The sequence below is a fragment of the Lissotriton vulgaris genome, chromosome 11, assembly GCF_964263255.1.
Source record: "Lissotriton vulgaris chromosome 11, aLisVul1.2, whole genome shotgun sequence".
In the NCBI taxonomy this organism is placed as follows: Eukaryota; Metazoa; Chordata; class Amphibia; order Caudata; family Salamandridae; genus Lissotriton; species Lissotriton vulgaris.
The window spans coordinates 906096096-906119357 of NC_141699.1; the positions used below are offsets into that span (position 1 = coordinate 906096096).

At 50.8% G+C, this 23262-nt stretch overlaps 1 protein-coding gene across 1 annotated transcript in view; it reads left to right on the top strand.

Annotated features, from left to right (window-relative positions):
• Window positions 1-8491, top strand: part of EIF4EBP1 (eukaryotic translation initiation factor 4E binding protein 1) — a 47395-nt gene extending 38904 nt beyond the window's left edge. Inside the window, exon 3 of the mRNA XM_086944036.1 lies at window positions 8067-8491. Within this exon, the coding sequence (XP_086800162.1) occupies window positions 8067-8098 (32 nt within the window). The 3' untranslated portion in view covers window positions 8099-8491. The remainder of the gene's footprint in view (window positions 1-8066) is intronic.
• The last annotated feature ends 14771 nt before the right edge of the window (window positions 8492-23262 follow it).

Consider the following 23262-nt stretch of genomic DNA (forward strand, 5'->3'; position numbering starts at 1 on the left):
TTCACTCGCTCAACCCTACATCAGTTGGAACATTAGGTTGAGTCGGACAGGACACGACGCGTAAAAGCCGAAAATTGTCAAATGGATTTGCTTTTGGGCAGGCTTTATTTTGTCTCTACGTATTACAGCAAACCGGCGTTGATCTTGTTTAATAGAGGGGTAGGATAGGTAGAGAACTAATAGCAACAGGCCCATCTAGAAATTGGGACATGCACCAATCAGGGGGTTTCTCAAACGAATGCAGATTCGTCAGTCCTATCCCAATTAAATGTGAACCAACCTCCAGCACATCTTTGGAAGTGTAGACAGTGGAGAGACATTACAAGTGAGGGAGGTTTTTGAAACCTAGATACTTTTATGGGCAGGTGGATAGTGCTGTGTGAGGCGTGGGTTCAGCGAAGTGTGTTATGTGGCGGTCATCTCAGCATGAGATCTAATTGGATTTCCTCCAAAAGGTTTTCTAAGCCTGGCAGAGCGCCCCAAAGACTATGCAACTGGTGTTTAAACAGGATGTAAAGCGTGTGACTCTGATCAGATGCCCTCATTGTTCTAAAATGGGAAAAAAACAGCTTCAGGTGCCAAGCCACGAGGTGCCTGGCACACAAATATTCCAGAGTGTTCCAACTGGAGCTGTTCAGGTTGGCTGTGCGGGATTGCGAACTTCAAGCTGATCAAGACATGAATAGGTTGGAAGTGTAGCCCGTGATATTTTGTGAGGGACACAGGAGTGAAAATGGAGCTGGCTGGAGCTACTGCACTGTAGACTACTTTGATACCCCCCATAATCTAATTTTAATTTGTGTAAGCTGGGTTGTCAATTTACTGTGCGGCTTTGCAACACCTGGCTTTGCAAATGGGGCTGTTACCTGTAGATGTGTGACACTTGGGTGACGTTTCTCGCATTAGCTCTTTGATCAAGCAGGTTTATTATAAAGTAAAATCCCCCGTTCTGTCTGGGCATGTTACTAAGTTTCTCTTCCTTTTGGTGTTAGAATTCCTTCTCTGTTGACATATGCTAGAAGAGTGCCTTTTCCACAGCCAGGTTTTGTGCAGGATCAGTAGCTGAGTACTACTGTAAGCATTTCTACAAGTACAGCTAATAAACAATTCTCTGCATAATGTTAAAAGAATATTCAGATATCTGTATGAAAGACATACTTGGTAAGAATACACGTAATCGCTAATGTATTATGTACTTTTGAAAAGTCCTTAATGCTCTTTTTACAAAAACAAATTACTTGTCATCGTCTCACCTTTTCCCAAATATTTGAAAATGCGGCCACTTTGTGTGTGGGCCAGACCCTGTTATTAAGCTAATAAAGAAAGACTAATGCTCAGCTGGTGCTGTTCATGCGCATACCTGTAATCTATGCAGGCTATGCCACTTTCCCTAGGTTTCCATCATGTTCCTTATTTCGACTGAACTGTGGAGTCTAGAACATCATTAGGGAATGACACTTAACAGAAACCCTGCACTGTCGAAACTGGTGCTCAGGCTCTTCTTGAGGGCAATTTAGCTTGTTCATATGTGTGTCCACCTAAAGTCCCACGCCTGAAACTAGGGTCATTTTGTTTTTTCAGCTTACCTTGGATTTACCATCTAGAGTGCTAGAGCTCACCTTTACATTGTTCTCAAGTTAAAGACTATCAGCCAGATTCATCAAAGTAAATTCGGCTCGCAAAGGGCCAAATTCTGAGAATCTGGCCCTTTGCGAGCGCTATTTTTGCATTTGGGATTCATCATCCCAAATGCAAAAATCGCAATTCTAGAAATCGCTAAATTGCAATTAATTCCATTTGAGGAATCTCAATTTGAGATTCCTTCAATGCAATTCATGAACCATTTAAAAATTGCAAATTCCCAATCTGGGGCCGCTATTTATCGCGAAGTCTAACTACGTGGTAAATAGCGAAAACTTAGAAAAATGCTTATTAGTGCATTTTTCTAAGTTGTATGTTACACACACACATGTCCTTTGGACATGTGTGTGCGCAACACCAGGGTACATTGCCATTTCAGGGGTGCTAGAGGGTGTCCTTTGGACACCCATGGCACCCTTGAAATTGCTTCCTTATTTGCGATTCGCTAATTGCTAATCGCAAATAAGGAATGACTCCCCATTCATTCCTATGGGCCTTTAGGCTCATAGGAATGAATGGGAAAGCCATTCATTATTTGCGATTAGCAATTAGCGAATCGCAAATAAGGAAGCTGTAGATATCGCATAAAATATTGCGATTTCTACATGCGTCCCGTTTTGCGAGTCTTTAATAGCGATTCCTTAAAATTCGCTATTTGGGACTCTCAAAACGTTACTTTGATGAATCTAGGGGTATGTTGCCTGCCTGGTCAACAGCTACTTGGTGAGATCGTCTCTGCTAAACCTAAATCTGCACTCATTTACAAAGGTGCTCCCTGTCGGCCCCTCAGAGTAGGAGAATACATTATATATCAACATTTTTCTCCAGGCTGGGTCAATATTACATCACTTTATGTTTTGGACAAATTGTTAAAAATAATGCAAATTTTCTATTTCTAAAAGATTTCTTCATATGACCTCAGTTTAGCATTGGGAAGTTGCCTTGTAAGGATAAGACAGTCTCCCTAGAATCTAGTGTCTATATCCAAAGAAGTCTTTATTATTGCAAGATTCACAACCACTATACAAAGTTCATTATTCAAACAGTATGAGAAATATGTTTACATTTGTTGTGCTGTCCATGTAGACTAATGTTGTTTGAAAAGGACGCCACAGAGAATAATTAGCAGTGCAGTAGTAATGGTGAATCGGGGTATGTTGTTGAGACGAGAAATTATTAATTTATTTCTAATTAGCTCATAGTTGAATATGAAAATATATATAAATAATACACTCACTCACTCCACTGGTCTCCCCTGGTGACGTTGATGCGTGTGGTATGATGTTATTTCTTTAAGAGGCTCCAACAGGCCTTATATATCAAGGATCTGTTCAAATTTCCTTTCTACAAAATAAAATGGTATTTTCACTTATAATAACCAAACTACAGCACATTTTATTGTGAATTATTTATCCTTATCTTACAAAGTGTTGAACCTTATTTTGCCTGCAGAAGTGAAAATATTTACAACAAGGGGTGGTGAGGGACAGAGTCTCTGAATTAAGCAGAAAGCTCTCACCCAGTCAAGAGATCAGGGCTAGATCCAACCCCGGTAGCTTGTCTCCTTTCTGGTGAAGAATTGGCTTGGTAGTTTGGTCTGCCCTGTTCCCATGATGCACTGGGCCAGGGACAGACTAATTTGCATATAGCCAGGTTCTGAGCTGGGATGGGGCAGTGAGATAAATAACGGTGATGGATCAAGCCCTGATCTTTGGACTGGGTAAGAGTGGTCTGCTTAATTCAGACACTCTGTTCATCACCACCCCCTTTTCTGTATCAATTTTGGCCACTATAGGTGTGGCAGGGTATACTCAGACATGAGTCCCTTTCTCACTGCTCCATCAGGATTCAAGCAAGCCGGGCCGAAGAGGCTGAAATGCCAGAAACCGGTCCCCGGTAGCTTGTCTCCTTTCTGGTGAAGAATTGGCTTGGTAGTTTGGTCTGCCCTGTTCCCATGATGCACTGGGCCAGGGACAGACTAATTTGCATATAGCCAGGTTCTGAGCTGGGATGGGGCAGTGAGATAAATAACGGTGATGGATCAAGCCCTGATCTTTGGACTGGGTAAGAGTGGTCTGCTTAATTCAGACACTCTGTTCATCACCACCCCCTTTTCTGTATCAATTTTGGCCACTATAGGTGTGGCAGGGTATACTCAGACATGAGTCCCTTTCTCACTGCTCCATCAGGATTCAAGCAAGCCGGGCCGAAGAGGCTGAAATGCCAGCAACCGGTCCCCGGTAGCTTGTCTCCTTTCTGGTGAAGAATTGGCTTGGTAGTTTGGTCTGCCCTGTTCCCATGATGCACTGGGCCAGGGACAGACTAATTTGCATATAGCCAGGTTCTGAGCTGGGATGGGGCAGTGAGATAAATAACGGTGATGGATCAAGCCCTGATCTTTGGACTGGGTAAGAGTGGTCTGCTTAATTCAGACACTCTGTTCATCACCACCCCCTTTTCTGTATCAATTTTGGCCACTATAGGTGTGGCAGGGTATACTCAGACATGAGTCCCTTTCTCACTGCTCCATCAGGATTCAAGCAAGCCGGGCCGAAGAGGCTGAAATGCCAGAAACCGGTCCCCGGTAGCTTGTCTCCTTTCTGGTGAAGAATTGGCTTGGTAGTTTGGTCTGCCCTGTTCCCATGATGCACTGGGCCAGGGACAGACTAATTTGCATATAGCCAGGTTCTGAGCTGGGATGGGGCAGTGAGATAAATAACGGTGATTGATCAAGCCCTGATCTTTGGACTGGGTAAGAGTGGTCTGCTTAATTCAGACACTCTGTTCATCACCACCCCCTTTTCTGTATCAATTTTGGCCACTATAGGTGTGGCAGGGTATACTCAGACATGAGTCCCTTTCTCACTGCTCCATCAGGATTCAAGCAAGCCGGGCCGAAGAGGCTGAAATGCCAGAAACCGGTCCCCGGTAGCTTGTCTCCTTTCTGGTGAAGAATTGGCTTGGTAGTTTGGTCTGCCCTGTTCCCATGATGCACTGGGCCAGGGACAGACTAATTTGCATATAGCCAGGTTCTGAGCTGGGATGGGGCAGTGAGATAAATAACGGTGATGGATCAAGCCCTGATCTTTGGACTGGGTAAGAGTGGTCTGCTTAATTCAGACACTCTGTTCATCACCACCCCCTTTTCTGTATCAATTTTGGCCACTATAGGTGTGGCAGGGTATACTCAGACATGAGTCCCTTTCTCACTGCTCCATCAGGATTCAAGCAAGCCGGGCCGAAGAGGCTGAAATGCCAGAAACCGGTCCCCGGTAGCTTGTCTCCTTTCTGGTGAAGAATTGGCTTGGTAGTTTGGTCTGCCCTGTTCCCATGATGCACTGGGCCAGGGACAGACTAATTTGCATATAGCCAGGTTCTGAGCTGGGATGGGGCAGTGAGATAAATAACGGTGATGGATCAAGCCCTGATCTTTGGACTGGGTAAGAGTGGTCTGCTTAATTCAGACACTCTGTTCATCACCACCCCCTTTTCTGTATCAATTTTGGCCACTATAGGTGTGGCAGGGTATACTCAGACATGAGTCCCTTTCTCACTGCTCCATCAGGATTCAAGCAAGCCGGGCCGAAGAGGCTGAAATGCCAGAAACCGGTCCCCGGTAGCTTGTCTCCTTTCTGGTGAAGAATTGGCTTGGTAGTTTGGTCTGCCCTGTTCCCATGATGCACTGGGCCAGGGACAGACTAATTTGCATATAGCCAGGTTCTGAGCTGGGATGGGGCAGTGAGATAAATAACGGTGATGGATCAAGCCCTGATCTTTGGACTGGGTAAGAGTGGTCTGCTTAATTCAGACACTCTGTTCATCACCACCCCCTTTTCTGTATCAATTTTGGCCACTATAGGTGTGGCAGGGTATACTCAGACATGAGTCCCTTTCTCACTGCTCCATCAGGATTCAAGCAAGCCGGGCCGAAGAGGCTGAAATGCCAGAAACCGGTCCCCGGTAGCTTGTCTCCTTTCTGGTGAAGAATTGGCTTGGTAGTTTGGTCTGCCCTGTTCCCATGATGCACTGGGCCAGGGACAGACTAATTTGCATATAGCCAGGTTCTGAGCTGGGATGGGGCAGTGAGATAAATAACGGTGATGGATCAAGCCCTGATCTTTGGACTGGGTAAGAGTGGTCTGCTTAATTCAGACACTCTGTTCATCACCACCCCCTTTTCTGCAGAAGTGAAAAGGCCTTAAAAGTTACCTGCATAGGCAACATTATTAGAAAGATCACTTATTGAAACATATCGATCATTAGTAATTGAAAATACAAAGTAAGGGAAGTTTTAAACCCCATGCAAAATATTATACTATCTGGAAACCCATTTACTCTGAACTGTAAATTTGCCATTGCTTGATCACTTCTGTGTACCTTAGGTTAAATATGTTACATGAAAATTTGGTTTATATCCATTCCAGAAAATGTGGCACCTTTTTAATATGCAAAGCAGCGTTTTTTGCACTTAGAAGATTAATCAGCCTAATTAAGTAAACATTTAAACCGTTGTTTTCTTACCCTTGTAGACTTTATGCTGGCTCAGGCCAGTCGGGCCCCAAAAATATGGGGGAGAGTATACAGACTCAACTTCATTTCTTTACACAAGGATATCAAATACATTTTATTTTTGTTTTCTAAAGCTTGAGTAAGTAAAAAATACCCTAGAATAATACGTCTATCCAAAAAAGTCTGCTAAATAAAATTCGTTTTTAGGAAAATCCCTCGTATCCAACGTATAGTCATTAAAAACCAGTTTATGCATGACTCTGAAGCTTCAATTTTGCTTAATACCAAATTGTGAATATTCGTTTGGTTTCTCTTATTTTTAGTGAGCTTTTTTTTAACATCACACTGGGCTCTCCCTTGTATAAGAATAGGGCCATTTACCTAATGGATAATTTTATCCTACCAATATTTCAAACTTGAAAGGGGGGGTGGACGGAGAGAATTACCTTAAGAATCTTTGCACGTAATCTCCTGTTGGATTGTTTAAAGGTGGCAGCAAACACATTCCCTGTATTTACAAGATCACGTTTGAGCATGATAGCATAAAACATATGCGTTAGACCTAAGAAAGAGAACTAATGGACTGTGTTGATAAACTCAATCTAAAACCGGAACTAACGTGTGAAAAGATAAGTCACTGAAATGTGTGTGTGTGTGTGTGTGTGTGCATATTAGTGCATGTGCCTGCCTCTGTCTGCATATGTCCACAAGCAAGCATAGCTTTTGTGTCACTGTGTTCATCTCATGCATGTAACTGTATGTGCATTTGCTTCTGTACTTCCCTCACTATGTGACAGCCTGCCTTCTTGTCAATTTTTGCATTTCTGTGCCAATGTCTGTCTCCATACCGCAACTATATTCCTGCAGACAAATCGCACTCCTCCAAAACGTGCTACTTACTCGTCACCAAACATGACACACACACTGTAAATGTGCTCTCCTCTTCCCAATACCAATAGCACTAGTCGATTGAGTAAGCAAGGCCATTCATTCTCAACCCACATTAAAAAAAATAAAAATCTGTTAAAACGAGCGTGAGCTTTCAATTGAGTCATGCTTTTAATTTTTTTTATTTTACCGAACTTTGCTTTCTGTATCGTTCGGGGAAAAATCTATTTTGTAAGGTCTGCACGACATTCTGCCCAACGGCCGGTTTCATTGGATGGTTACTTTAACCAGTGGAGACAATTGAAAGGACGGTCATTTAGTGGACCAGGTATTCTTTAGCTTCCACTTGGTGCAAAGTTTGAGAGCAGATGCACTCTCTAGAGTATATTTGCCCCCTAGTAGGATGTGATATTCAGGTTAATGGCTAGCGTGATTTTAGTTCTGTTATGCTAGTGTGCCGTTAGGATTTCCTAACTCCTGTAGAAGTAAAAGAGCTATTTGCCAAGCAAGTCATATTGTTTGTCTGTTCCATAATTCTGCTTAATGTGGATTAATAGAGGCTTTGGCTGTGAACTGGAAAAGCTCTTCCCAAGTGGCCACTGATCTCGGACTGCCCGAGCCAAGTAACCCATGGAGGCATAGGTCCTTCCAGACTGGTTAAGCCAGGCGCCTGTAGTTAGGGCTTTCTTCCTGTCTCGTGATCCAGGATTCAACGGATCTGTTCAGAGGCATGTACAGGAATGAATTTGCATGTAGGGATTTGGAGGATAGTAGTCACTCGCATCCAGGCGGCTTCCGCAATTGACCTCTCACCAATATGGCCATTGTTCGGGGAGTGCACAGGGTAAATGTGAACTAAGCTATTGGCTCAAAAAATTAATTTGATGTGTATACTTTGAAAGGCAGGTGTGGATCGAGGTGGAGAGCGTCAAGAAAGTGTTATTGAGTCTTTTCCTTGTGAATGTTGTGTATATGATGTTTAAAGTGTGCATCATCGGATCTCACCCATGTCTACTTTTCTGTTGCAGGTGAGGAAGCGCAGTTTGAGATGGACATCTAAAACTTGCCTTGACTGAACGAGTTATCCTCCCAAGATCGGGCCTCGGCTTGTGGACCCCGATGCCACATAATAAGCTTTTTAGAGTTAGCCCATGCTTTCTATCCGAGTGATCTCGTTCACCAGGAAGGGCAGACCCATCTAATCCTACTACCAACAGGGAACGGCCAAATACTGGGCCCAGGTTGAAGGAGTAGAGACGGAGTCGCATGTGTGTATATAGAGGAGAGCGCCCGCCACAGGCGAAGACCTATTGGGAGCTCTTGCAGTGTTTTTTTTTATTATTATTATTTCAATTTTCTCAATCTTTGGTATTCAGTGATTAACAACACATTAACTGTAATGGAAAGGGAGAAATAAAAATTGGATGTAATTATCTGATTGTGGGAATTAAAACTGTGTCTGTACTTTTGATTTCTTCTACTAGCTAGGCTAACAATGCTAGGACGGGCCAGATGTTATGGAATTACCAGCAGGAGTGAGAAAAAACGCAGACTGCCAGTTTTGCGTCTGTGTATCATACTGGGAACTTCAGAATTTCTCCGTGAAGGAGGCGAGCAATGACGCACTCGTTCGGGGGTGCTGGAGTATTATTAACGAGGGTGGGTCTGCTCATACATGTAATAGAGAATAGGGTGTGTGTTTGAGGATGGGACGGTGAATGTATGGCGGTGTCAGTGAAGTGTGTGTGAGAATAAGATACATATGTTAAATTCAAGTGTATGAGATGGTGAAAGTAGATGATGTGATGGTGCATGTTATGTGTCATTATAAATATCATGATGTTTCCATGAGAAACGTGAATCATTTTTGTATGTATATAAGGAATGTGTATGAGATGGAACATTGGATGACGCCATGATGTATATACAGGTTTGATCAAGTGTAGCACTTTGAGGAACAAAAACACAATGTGGTACAATTAAAATTTCAGTTCTGTCCGACAACGTTCCACCACGAGGGGGTGAGACGTGGTTGCTGCTTAAAAGAGAAGGTTGGTGAATTGATAAGTCTTTCACATACTCGATTAGATGGATTTTCCTTATGATTTTCAGGAAAACACAAAGGCTTCTATTGAACTGGAATAAAGCAGCTGCCATTAACCACATAGACGGCAAGGGCGTGTTGACTACAAAAATATCGAGGCTAGCTATGCTTGGAGAACATTAGTACTTTATAAGATGCTAGGGAAAAATACTGAAAACTGCTATGCACAAAGTTTATTTTTAAAATAACTTTGACCTTTTTGAAAGCTGTTTGCATTAGTATGAAGGTAATATAAATCAGAAAGTGTACTCAAAATGTTTGTTGTTGAACATGTTTGTTATGTGATTTGCTTCTTATGAAGAAGCAATTCTGAAGCACCTTGATTCAGTTTATTTATTTATTTATTTTGATATGGAACTCCAACGGAGGTCCACTGAAAGACACAGACCGATTAAAAGAGACATACTTTGCATTTGATACAAAATTCTTCATTTATGCATAGCTGCCCCCTAAAGAAATCCGTATATCGAACATACTGCATGATGTGCAAATAGTGCAATAAATACATGAGACAAATCCAATAGCCAACCATCGGGTGTTTCGACATAAGAATAAAATTGCTATTAAAAGTTACTTAATAAATAGTCCGAAATGTTTTAAAAAATTGGTATATCTAATAACAAACCATTTCATTTGGAGGAGACTGAACCAATGAACGGGCCTCCTGTCCGAGTTAATATTAAATGTGATAAATCATGGCTTTAAAAACACATGCCTGGCCCTTTGCAGCTCCGAACACACAAATAAAACATGATTAAGATCTTGGATTTGTAAATAACATAATTCACAGATTCTCTTCTCCCTTGGTATTGTATCCCAGATACCAGTAAATTCTCAGTAGGAGTATCAGCCTTATAATCCTGTGAGGAATATTCCAAGTTAGATAAGGTTGTGTTTCATTCCCCAGGGCACTCCCACAGACCACCTCATTACTGGTCCTGGACTGACTTAAAGTCGTATCTCTCATCTTGAGCTTTTTGATATGCATAATATACAAAAAATTATGATTTGATAATTTAGGTAGACAATGAAAATATATAAATAATTGAAAGGTCTTTCCGTGGGTTTGCTTTACTTTATATGGGCGAGAGCCTTTAACGTCATGGATATGATAAATTACTAATATATCATATCAGAAAAACATATGAAAAAATTATGGTCTGGAATGCAGCCTACGCAATTGGCAGTGGCTGAGAAAGATTTACCCATTTCTTTCATCACTTTGCTGTTTTTTGTAGTAGTAGCTATATGTGAAAGAAGTATGCCCAGTCTTGTGTCCTATGCTGTATGTACCACAGGGCACCGTCTGAACATCCTTCACATCCACTCTAGTTTTACTTGTCTTCCCGTCTGCATCGGGCCTGCTTCTCTATCGATCATTAATGGCTGAGATTAATTCAACCCGTTTTCTTGTCTCCTTGCTAGTTGAATTACAAATGGCAGCACATGGGAAATAAACGCACTGTCATAATCGTTTCATACTTGGCTGGGGAAGGGCAATCTCTTGTATGACGTGTACCTTTTCTTTAAGGCGGTCTCGATCTTAAACCACACATACACTCCCCGACCCCCCCAAACATACATGTGCCAGACCCAAATGGTAAACCTCTGAAAACCCTATGGGCAAGCAGGAGAATGAGGACCACCAGCGCCCATTAGGCGCTCACTGGAAGTGTGCACGCAGCGGGAGTATTCAAGGCCCGGTATAACCCTTCCATGTAGTTATGTGAGCAGTGGTAGTAGATAGAGCAGAGCTGCTGGTGCTCATTGTAGCTATCCGTGTTCAGAACAGAGTTGCAGGGTCACTGCTCAATTAGAAGTCCATCATCTCCTTGTGTTTGCTTTGTTCACTCCAAGTTGGCAGGGTATACCCAGTGTTGGAAAGGGAATCTTAGGGCTGGACGAGCGCGGTCGAGAGGCCTCCTGGTGAGGTTCCTCTACTAGGATCGTACAGACGAGCAATCACCCCCCTACAGATGGAGACCACACAAAGATAGGTTCTTAAAGTTTTTATCAATACTTTAAGGCAGGTTAACGTAACGATACAGGAATACGGGGATCCTTTCTAGTTTAGTCTCTGAGGGACGGGGGTAGCGGGACAGTCTTGGTACCGGCCTGGTACAGGGATACCCTGCGCTCAGCTCTCAATCCTCGAGCCGGGGGGTTCTTCGGTATGGGCCGTGGCAGCGCCAGCAGGGTTCCAGAGATGGTTTCACAAAAATGGGCCGCGGCAGCGCCAGCAGGGCTCCAGAGATGGTTTCACAAAGATGGGCCGCGGCAGCGCCAGCAGGGCTCCAGAGATGGTTTCACGAAGATGGGCCGCGGCAGCGCCAGCAGTGCTCCAAAGATGGTTTCACGAAGATGGGCCGCAGCAGCGCCAGCAGGGCTCCAAAGATGGATTCACGAAGATGGGCCGCGGCAGCGCCAGCAGGGCTCCAAAGTGGTTACGGGTTCCACGCGGATGAGTTCGTCTCGGTGTCTCTCGACTCCAGGATACAACTCCCGACCTGCTCTGGGGCTGCCCCAGTTATAGGTCTGGCGTCCTTTGATGTCCGGACCCTCGCACCTGTAGGTCGGAGGGGCCGGTATGTGCGGGTCCAGACACCCAGCAGGGGGGTGGAGCCAGCGCCCAGGGAGGCCGAGGGCGATCGAAACCAGGCGGCAGGGGACGGTTGGAGGACCATCAAAACTCTTTCCTCCATTGATCCGTCAAGTGGCCTCGTCACCCCCTGGTCGGATCGTGGTGCCTCGATGTCAGGGCTTCGCTGGGGCTGGGGTTGGGCCGAGGCCACGAGGCCTGGTCGTGGAGGGCCCAAGATGGAGTCTGGGTCTGAGATGGTGGCCCGGGATAGTGTTTGGACCAACCGAGGGTGTTGAGGAGAGGTTGTCGAGTTCCAACGGGGGAGAGCTGGGGGCTGCCCGGAGGGGCGGCTCTTATGGAGGGTGGATGGTGCTGCTCTCGGCCGTGGAACAGGGGTCGAGGTAGTTCGGGACCTGCCATGAGGGAGAAGTGGGACCACGCCAAGAGGCCGTGTCCAACACACGTCCCCCCCCAGCTGAAGGCAGGGAGAGTCACCCATCTTCTTGGGTATTCTCCTCGTCGAGGCGGAAGAAGCGGGACAGGCCGTCTGCATTGGCGTGGTCGTTGCCTGGGCGATGTTCCACAGTGAAGTCCATCCCTTGCAGGGGGATGGACCAACGCAACAGCTTCGGATTCTCCCCTCGCATCTGCATCAGCCACCACAGAGGTCGGTGGTCAGTTTGTACCCGGAAGTGGGTACCGAAGAGATAGGGCCGGAGTTTCTTGAGGACCCACACCACGGTGAAGGCCTCCCGCTCAATGGTGCTCCAGCGCTGTTCTCGGGCCAGCAGGCGTCGGCTGATGAAGGCCACCGGCTGATCAATTCCCTCGGTGTTGACTTGCAAGAGAACCGCCCCAATGCTGTGATCGGAGGCATATGTTTGCACTATGAGTTCCCGGCTGTAATCGGGGGCTTGGAGCACGGGGGCGGTGCACATCGCTGTCTTGAGGGCCTCAAAGGCGGTCTGACACTCAGAGGTCCAGTGCACCTTCTGTGGTTGTCTCTTGGAAGTGAGTTCCGTGAGGGGGCCCACATTACTGCCATAGTTCTTTATGAAGCGCCGGTAATATCCAGTGAGCCCCAGGAAGGCTCGGACCTCCGTCTTGGTGACCGGGGGCTCCCAGGTCATGATGGCGTCGATCTTGGGTTGGAGGGGGGCCACCTGGCCACTTCCCACTTGGTGCCCCAGGTAGGTCACAGAGCTTTGGCCAATCTGGCACTTGCTGGTTTTTATTGTTAATCCGGCCCGGCGGAGGGCGGCCAGGACCTCCCGGAGGTGTTGGAGGTGTTCAGCCCAGTGGAGGCTGTACACCGCGATATCGTCCAGGTAGGCGGCGCTGAACTCCTCGAGCCCCGCCAGCACCTTATTCACTAGTCTCTGGAACGTGGCGGGGGCGTTTTTCATTCCGAAGGGCATTACCCGGAAGTGGTAGTGGCCATCGGGGGTGGAGAACGCGGATCGCTCCTAGGCGCCTGGAATGAGTCCGATCTGCCAGTAGCCCACGGTCAGGTCGAAGGTGCTCAGGTAACGGGCTGCCCCCAGGCGGTCAATCAGTTCATCCGCCCGGGGGATGGGGTGAGCATCTGTTCTGGTGACGGCGTTCAGACCCCGGTAGTCCACACAAAACCTGAGTTTGGGGGCAACGCCAGGGGCGGCGGCCTTGGGGACCAGGACAACAGGACTGGCCCATGGACTGTCAGAGGGTTCGACCACCCCCAGAGCCAGCATTTTGGACACTTCTGACTGGATGCAGGCTCGCACTCGATCGGGAACTCGGTAGGCCCGGTGCCGCACAGGCTGGCTATCCCCCGTGTCGACGTCGTGGAGGCACCACGGGGTAACCCCGGGGGTGAGAGAGAATAGATTGGCAAATTGTCTCAATAGTTCTTGGCAATCTTGGCGTTGTTCTGGGGTCAGTGTGGAAGATAGGTTGACTCCTTCCACGGAGCCGTCTTGTTCGAGGGTATTCAGGAGGTCTGGTAGAGGCTCGGAGTCATCTTCAGCCCCACTGTCGGTAGCCATCAGGAGGCTAAGTTCGGAGCGGACAAAGTGAGGCTGGAGTCTGTTCGCGTGTAGGACCCGGAGGGGGTTCCTAGGGGACTCCATGTCCACTAGGTAGGTGACGGGGCTCTTGCGCTCCACCACCTTGAAGGGCCCGGTCCATTTGTCCTGGAGGGCACATGGTTCAACCGGGGACATGACCCAGACCCGCTGTCCCGGCTCGAACTCAATGGACGAGGCGTTTTGATCATACCAACGTTTCATGTCTTCTTGACTGGCTTCGAGGTTGGCCTTGGCAAGTTCTCGGAACCGCCTAGTCTGGTTCCGGAGGGTCAGGAGGTACGGGTACACATCAGGGGGAGAATCTTGGGCGGTCACCTCCCATCCATCTTTGACCAAGCTTAGGGGACCCTGGACGGGGTGTCCGTACAATAGTTCGAAGGGGCTGAACCCCAGGGACTTCTGGGGGACCTCCCGGTAGGCGAAGAGGAGGCAGGGCAGCAACACGTCCCACTGGCGTCGTAAGGGCTCCTTTAGGCCCATGATCATCCCCTTGAGGGTGCGATTGAAGCGCTCTACCAGTCCGTTCCCTTGGGGGTGGTACGGGGTCGTAAATTTGTACGTGACCCCGCATTGCTGCCATAGAGACTTCATGTATCGGGAGATGAAGTGCGTGCCCCAATCACGGACGACTTCTCGGGGGAAGCCCACCCGGGAGAAGATCCCCATCAAGGCCCGGCCCACCACGGGAGCCGTCACGGTCCGGAGAGGGATGGCTTCGGGATAACGGGTGGCATGGTCTACCAGGACAAGGATGAACCGGTGGCCTTGTGATGTCCGGGGCTCCAGGGGCCCCACGAAGTCGATTCCCACCCGCTCGAAGGGAGTGTTGACGACTGGGAAAGGTTGCAGGGGGACTTTTAGTTTTCCGCCGCTCTTCCCGCTGGCTTGGCAGTTGGGGCAAGTTCGGCAGTGGTTGGTCACATCGTTTCTCATCCCGGGCCAGTAGAAGTGGGTCACCAGGCGGCTGTAAGTTTTGTCCTGCCCCAGGTGCCCGGCGAGGGGCACATCATGTGCCAGTTCCAAGAGGAAGTCTCTGAATCGGAGGGGAACTACCAGCACCCGGCTGGCCCCTAGCTCGGCAATCTTCTGTTCGCTGTAGAGGAGCTCATTGTCCCAATAGACCCAGTGTGCCCCCGAGGCAGCCCCGGTGCTCTGGGCTGCGGCTTGCTGTCGGATCCCCTCGAGGGTGGGACATGTTTTTTGTTCTTGACGGAACTGTTCTCGAGTGGGGCCACCTTCTTGGCGCCACTGGGCCAGTTCCGGGAGGTCGCTGAGCGGGGCATATTCTTCACAGTTGGGCCCCGGTGAACCGGGTTCAGGGGTGGTGTCTTCGGTGACGACTAGCGGTGGAGGCTCGGGCCACTCCGGTTCTTCGGTGGCGGTGATGGCTCGGGTGGCCATGGATCGGGTTGTCGCACAGACCCATTCAGGAAGGCCAAGCATCCCCAGGTGCTCCCTCCGCTCGACGCCAGCCCAGAGGGAACTCTCGAGGTCGTTCCCGAGGAGGCAGTCTACCGGGGCATCGTCTCGGACAGTCACTTTCAGCATGCCTGATACTCCTCCCCATTCAAAGGGGACGCGGGCCATCTGGCACAGGCTCTCGGAATTGTCCGCGGACCGTACTGGACACAGTACATCGGGCAAAATTTGATCTGGAGTCACCAGGTGGCAACGGACGGCCGTTACACGGGCCCCTGTGTCGCGGAGGGCTTCGGCCCGGTGTCCATTAATGGTGACCCACTAGCTGTACTTCTGGGTGTTGGCCGGGATTGAGGTCCGGGGGACCATGTCTCTTTCTCCCAGACATACCAGGGACATGGCTGCGGGCTCCCACTCGGGCTGGTCTTGTTCATAGTCTTCTGCTTCTTCTTCGCCCTGTTCTTCCCCCAGGGAGGCGGCGGCGATCTGGCGGTTTTGTGGACCCGTGGGGTTGGATGGCTGGTTTCTGGGACAGTTGGGGTCATTGGTGTAATGACCGGGTCGCTGGCGTTTGTGGCAGATGTTCGAGCGGGGCCCCGGCCATGCAGGGGGGGGCTCCTCTTCCGGTTAGGAGAGGGGAAGTGTTGGTGGGGGCCACCGTGGTGAAGTCCCTGCCCCGGCCCTGGCCTCCTCCTCCGCCGCCTCGCTGATGGTGGGATCGCTGGTGAGCTCGGCCTTGGTCGCCCATCCCGTTCCGGGGGACCCGGGTGCTTTCCAACCGATCAGCTTCGATGGCGAGTTTACGTGGCTCGGTCAGTTTGCTGTCGAGGAGATGCTGCCTGAGTTTGACGAAACAGTTGTTGGAGAGGTGTTCCCACACAATGAGGTTGAACAACTGTTCGTAGGTGGTGACTTGGCTGCCCTTGATCCACCCCTCTAAGGCTCTACTATAGAAGTTCACATACTCCACCCAGGTGGTACCGGGGATCCTCTTACAGTCTCGGAATCGCTGCCGGTACATCTCGGGAGTGAGTCCATAGCGAGTGAGGAGGGCGGCTTTCATGTGTTCGTAGGAGGTCATCTCGGCGTCGGGGAGCTGAAGCAGGGCGTCTCTCACCTCATTGACGAACCTCCCCCACAACCCGGCACCCCAGTCTTTTTGTGGGACTCGGTGTGAGGTCATGGCTACCTCGTAGGCTTTAAACCACTGCTGGATGTCGTCGTTTTTATAGTACTCTCGGACGACATCTTTGGGGATGTGGACCTTGGTGTCTGTAGCGGTAGGGGGGCCCGTTTTGTTTCCTAATCTCCAGTTCTTTTAGGTTTAAAGTATTTTATTGCAGCACCAAAAGAAAAAGGAAACAATACAAACAAATATTCACGGGTGTCCCACCGGAAATAGTGCAAACAGTTTGTTACAGACTTGCAATCCGCTCGTATAGGGTGTTGGGCACACCATGCTCCGGTTCCTTATGGCGAGTGTACCTGCGGGTGGGACAAACCAAAAAAGAAAAACAATACCCTCTCAACCAACTGCCTTCCTCCCTTCCCTCCCCCCACCCTCTGTACTGTGCTAACGATCTCTCCTCTCCCCACCATAGCAGCATAGTCATCCGTTATTCCCTCCTAGGTATCACCTCAGGCAGTTCAGGTGGACGGGGCTGACTGGGACGTCAGTCGTAGCAGTCTGAGGTATCTAGGACAGGTAATTTCCCTAAATTCTGACTGTAATACTGTATGGAATGGCAGCCACAGCTCTTCAAATGTGTCCACATCCCCCGCCACCACCAGGGACATCTTCTCCATGCCTAGGACATGACACAATCTATGTAGCCAACCAACAACAGTAGGGAGCGTGGTAGTGCGCCAGTGAATGAGTATATTCTGAATCGCCGAGCCCAAGGCAATCGCTATCTGCCTACCTTTCTTAGATCTTAGTGGGTACATCAAGCCATTTGGCAAGCCTAGCAGAACATAGGCAGGGAAGCGGGGCAATTCAATGTCAAAGCACCGGTCTATCTCATTCAACACTTTTTCCCAGTAGGGAGTCAGTAGGGGGCATTCCCATAGTATATGAGTGAGTGTGCCAGTCTGTCCACAGTCTCGCCAACAGGTCCGTGGAATGGTATGGTTCATTTTATGAAGTTTCTCGGGGGTGCGATACCAATAAGTGGATAGTTTGGTGAATGTTTCAGTGAGCCCAGAGTGATAAGCAGAGTGTCGTGCCCGGTAAGAGATGTGGTCCCAGTCAGTGTGGCTTAGCGATCGTCCCAGCTCTCGTTCCCAGCGTTCTCGTCCGAGATTGTAGATATGAAAAGTGGGGGGCTGCAAGAGTTTATAGAGATCTGAGATAAGCTTGGCGTCTGAGGAACGTGTAACTAGCCACCTTTCATAAGGAGTGAGCTTCCGGTCCGCCAAGGCACGTATCTGCGGCTGGAGCGCCCAGTGACGAGCCTGCATGTATCTCATGCGTTCCGTCTCGGGCAGGCCGAAGTCCCGGCTAAGGTCCTGGAAGGAAACGACGCCTTCCGGGCCATACATATGAAATAGGGCAGAGCACCGTGCCGCACGCCAGAGCGCAAAGGCTCCAGGTTCCATACCAGGGCTGAAGTCCGGGTTTCCGAGTATCGGCGTAAACGGGGAAGGAAAGGTGGTAAGCTCATGTTTGGAAGACACAGCATCCCACACTTGGAGCGGAACCCGTGTGACGAAAGACGCATAGAGGTTGGGAGGTCGGTGGGCTCTGCATAGGAAGGGCACTTCCTGCAGTGTTCTGCCCGCCACCGCCTGGTCCTGAAACAACCAGTGTTTATCAGATTCCCAACGACTCCACTCTACTAGGTAGCGTAGTTGTGCAGCCTGGAAATATTTGTGTAAGTCCGGTATGCCAAGCCCCCCGGACTCAGGCGCCAGCGTGGATAAGGTTCTCTTGAGCCTGGGTTTACGGCCTTGCCATACAAAGCGTGCGATATCAGACTGGGCTTGTCTGAGCCACCCCTTAGGGGGTTGTAACGGGAGGGCCCGAAAGAGATACAAGACTTGCGGTAGAAGGGTCATTTTCACTGCGGCTATTCTGCCCAGCAAAGACAATGTGCCTTTGTCCCAACGGGTCAGTTCTTCCTTCATTTTCTTGCTTAAAGCCGTGTAATTGGCTGTGACCATGGCAGGAAGAGAGGGCGCTAGAAGAATTCCTAGATAGGGCACTTGGTCCTTAGACCAGCTCAGAGGGAAAAGCCTCTGTAAGTCAGCCCTAGTGGTGTCAGACAGCGAGATGTCGAGGGCTGCTGATTTCCCAAAGTTCACTTTAAATCCTGCCACAGTCGTGAAGGTTTCCAGCTCCTCAATACAAGCAGGCAGCGACCTCCTAGGGTCGTCGAGCGTCAAGATCACGTCGTCCGCGTAGAGGCTAAGGGTGTGGACAAACTCCCCCATGCGGACGCCTGTCACATCGGGGTTCTGGCGAACCCTCTGAGCGAACGGCTCCATATAAATGGCAAAGAGCAGCGGTGATAACGGGTATCCCTGCCTGGTGCCCCCCTCTATCGCGAACTTCTGGGAGCTGCAACTGTTCACTCTCACCACTGCAGACGGGAATCTATAGCAGTTGAATATCAGGTGCCGAAATTTCTCTCCTATGCCGATTTTACACAACACTTTCTCTAGGTAAGGCCAGTGCACTCTATCGAACGCTTTCTCCGCGTCTATAGAGAGGAGCATGCGTTCCCCGGGAATCCGGGAGGCCTTCTCCAGTATGTGGGTCACCCTTTTAGTATTATCAACTGTCTGCCTGCCTGGGACAAACCCGGCCTGGTCCGGGTCAACCATACGCGGCAGGTGGAGTGCCAGGCGCGCCGCAAGGATACTGGTGTATATCTTCAGATCTACGTTCAGGAGCGAGATCGGGCGGTAGGAGCCGCACTCGGTCCGGTCCTTGCCCGGTTTAGGGATCACTGACACTGTCGCCTGAAGGAACTCCGGAGGGATAGCACCCGGTTCAGAGAACGAGTTAAACAGGCGCGTCAGCATTGGCGCCAGATCTTGGCAGAATGTTTTGTAGAAGAGAGGTATGAAACCATCGGGTCCCGGAGCTTTCCCGTGTTTGAGACGGGAAATGACCGTGACCACCTCCTCAATCCGGATCTCCCGCTCAAGATGCTGGGCCTGGTCCGGCGTGAGGGAGGGGAGAGTTACCGACTCCAGATAGTCAGTCTCGGCTTGCGGTGAGGGGGGGGACACCCGTGTAGAGATCGGCGTAGTATCTACGAAAGCCTTCCGCAATCTGGCCATCCTCCGTAACTGTTCCTCCGTTGGGAACCGATAGTTCTTTCACCCGATGTATGCGGAGCTTATTCGCGAGGAGCCGGCCACACCTGTCTCCGCCAGTATAGTATTTGTGTTTCAGGCGTAGTACTGCGTACTCCGCCCTGTCCATGTCGAGCGCGGATAGGAGCTTCCTGGCGGCCTTAAGTTGCCTCCAGACTCTAGGGGCTCCTGTCCGCTGATGCACCTGTTCCAGCTCCCTCACCTTGCGTGTAAGTTCGTCTTTTTTAAGCTGTCGGTCTCTATTCTCCGCTGAGGAGGTTGCAATAAACTCGCCGCGGAGCACCGCCTTTAAGGCGGCCCATTGTGTTGCGCGGGTGGTTTCATCGTTATCATTGTGACGCTTGTATTCGTCAATTGACTCACGGATATGTTTCACTACCGATTGTTTGTGCAGCAGAGTGTCCCTGAGACGCCAGACCCCCCGTGAGGGAGACACAGGAGGTAGTTGGAAAGTGCCCTCCACCGGGGCATGATCAGAGAGGGACAGGACCCCTATATCAGCGGCCGAGGCCAGCTCAAACATCGGACCCGTCACCAGGAGATGGTCCAGTCTCGCATAGGATTTGTGGGCGTGTGAGTAGTAAGAATAGGTACGAGTCGTAGGATGGAGGCGGCGCCATACATCATGCAGGTCCAGTTTCTCCAGGCGGGACCTAATCGAGTGTGAGAGCTACCCTGATTGCAGGCGTCTTTGCGCCGACCGGTCTAGGGACGTGTCGAAGACCATATTCAGGTCCCCTCCAATAACAATGTGTCTGTCAGGGGTAGTTGTCACTTCCTTCAGTGCCCTGTTCAAAAACTGTTCCTGATGGTCCTTGGGGCTATATATCGAGCCTACAGTGAACACCAGACCTCCCATCTTGACTCTGTAAGCTAGAAGCCTCCCCTTTTGTTCCGCTACCTTGTGTAGTATCTCCCCCTTGAACCTCCTAGACACCATGATCGCCACCCCTGCCGTTTTGGAAGTGCAGGAAGAGAAGAGCTGTGTGGGGAATTTAGGGGATCGTAGTCTGTGGCAGTCCTTAGCTAAAAGGTGGGTCTCCTGCAGAAGACAAATGTCTGCCTGTGTGTCATCAAGTAGGGACAGCACAGCCCTTCGTTCGACCGGGTTATTCAGCCCCTTCACGTTCAGGGTGACAATCTTAAGGGCCATCAGTGAGGAGAGTACCAGTAGCGCTCAGCAAGTCGGGCTCGGCCCGCATAGCGAAATTCAAAGGCAACAGAACGCAGCCGCAGCACACAGCGAATGTAAATGCCATCATAGCACAGTACAGTCCCCTTATCCCCTCCCCCCCCCAACTGTGAAAACACCCACCCTGGAGCCCAACGCCACCCCATCCTCCCCGTCGCCCAGTGAATTCCCCAAACCTCAAACCCCCATCCAACTCCCTCGCCCACCCCCCGCATCCCCAACCATGCATAGTTCTTCATTGTCCCAGTCTGGTCCTCAACGGACAAGGCTGTGGAAAGTTAGTCAAGTGGACGTCCAGCCACAACCCCCAGTGCTCCCGCCACCCCCCTACCCCCGGAACCCCCGCACCTGCAATGAAGATAAGGCTACTGCAATCTCCCCCCGGAGTATGTTCAAGCCGTCAAGGCCACATCACCAGCCGCCGTGGTCCTGGAAGCCTCTTGTATGGCGCTGGTCATTTCTGCCCGAATCGTAGGTGAGTCGGGTCTCGTGGGTGGCGGCGGGGATCGTCGCCCTCGGGCCGGCAACCAGCCGTCCCGTGTGCTTCGCCTACGACGAGGCGCTGGAGTGTCTGCGTCTGTTGCGGTGATTCCCAGCACTCCGCAAACGTCCTGGAGAGACCGGAGCTGGTGTAGAGCCCCATTCCAGCGGAAAATGAGCCTAAAGGGATGACCCCAAGAGTACTGTGTGTCATGTTCCCTCAAAAAATCCGTATCAATTTTAAAGGCCTTCCGTTTCTGCAGCGTTATTGCGGACAAGTCCTGGTACAGAGCCACTTGGTGGTCTCGGAAACGTAAAGGCTGCTGTCGTCTGGCCTCACGGAGAATCCGCTCCTTCAAAGGGAAGTCCGGCAGGAAAGCTAAAATGTCCGGAGGAGGCGCTGAGGCTCGCCGGGGTCGGCCCACTCTGTGTGCCCTATCAATTCGGATCAGGAAGTCTTCAGATTCTCCCAGGATTTCACGAAACAGGGCCCCCAAGTAGGCAGCCACATCTTCTCCTTCTTCACTGGATGGAACGCCCCGGACCCGGATGTTGTTGCGCCTAGACCTGTTTTCAAGGTCCTCGGCATGGGCCTGTAGGTCGATCAGTTGATCTCTCAGTCTCAGGACCTCTTGCTGTAGGTGCGTGATTTCTTCATCTCTGGAGTGGCCAGCCGCCTCCACCGTGTTCACTCTCTCTCCCAGGGAGTCAACCTCTCGCCGAACTTCTCAAACCTCCCCAGCCACCTCCTGTTTTAAGGCTTGAAAATCTTCCCTCAAAGAGCTGAACAGCGACTCCAGAAAGGACCTAGTTACAGGAGGCTCCCCGCCCTCCGCACCCCGAGAGCTGGTCGGGGGGCTCGGGGCTGGCTGGTTCCTGTCTTGTCTCGGGGTGCCTCTGCCCAGCATGTCGGGTAAGATCCGGTCTCCCTTCTTCGTTCCTCTGGCGTTCGACATTGTGGGGGTGGGATATCACAAAGGCCCACGCGTTATGGCGAGGAGGGGGTCAGGGCCTGTACAGCAATCTTTCGTAGGGCGGCAATCCTCACAACTCGTGGGGTCTCTGGATTCCGGAGCGCCGATTCAACCTGGAGCTCCGTTGGGCGCCTCCAAGTGCCGGGCGCGATGGTTGCTCCACAGGGCCAGCGCGCGGTTCGCCCACTTCCAATATGACAATCTGCCTCGTCCTCGAGAACCAGTGTTATTATGGCGCAGTCCTGTCCTTTGGGCTATATGTGTGGTGCCCCACCTCGGCCGGAGTCGAGGCCGAGACCCCCCGCCACAGAGAGAGGCGCCACAGGACGGCTCCCCCTCCGGCCGTAGCTCAGCGCCACGGTCTCCGACCTCGTCTGGGCCGCGTCCGTGGACAGCCACTTCTCCCGGGGCTCTCTGCAAGTGTCCGTCGTCCACACGAGCCAGCCAAAGACCACGATCCGGAGTCCGGGCCCGCTCGATTGCAACTTGTCCCAAGTAGCTTGTTCAGAGGCAGGGACCGGGGAAGGGTCAGGTCCTACAGGCAGCGGGGGTGTTTCTGAGCGCTCGGTAGTCCGGAGTCACCCGGCAGGGGTGCAGGACGGGGCTCGGGGCTGGGCCCTACAGCACAGGCCTCGCGGCCTACCTGATCCCCGGGTTTGCGTAGCTGCTTCCTGCCGGCTCCGCCCCTCTGTTCTCCAGCAATTCGGCCTCGCTCCGCAGGGGATGGCCGCGTCAAGGCCACGCCGGGGTCTCGCTGTCGCAAGCCGCCGGACCTCTCCGTGCTTCAAGGCCTCCTCTCCGGACCTCTAGAGGCCTGCGATCGATGGTTCTCCGGCCTCTCGGCGACTCCCAAGACTGCTCTCGCAGTGGGCCGGCTCCGTTACAGCTGCTGCAGCGAGGAAATTGGGGGTTGCGGACCGCTCCACAACACCGCGGGGTGCACTGGGCGTGTTTCCCGCTCGATCCGGGGGAGATCAGCGGCGTAAAACGATGCAGGGTTTCCAGGGGCTCGGGAGCTCACGGCAAGAGCGTCCTCTCAGCCCGCCATCTTATCTCCAGTTCTTTTAAACCGCGTTCGTGTTCGT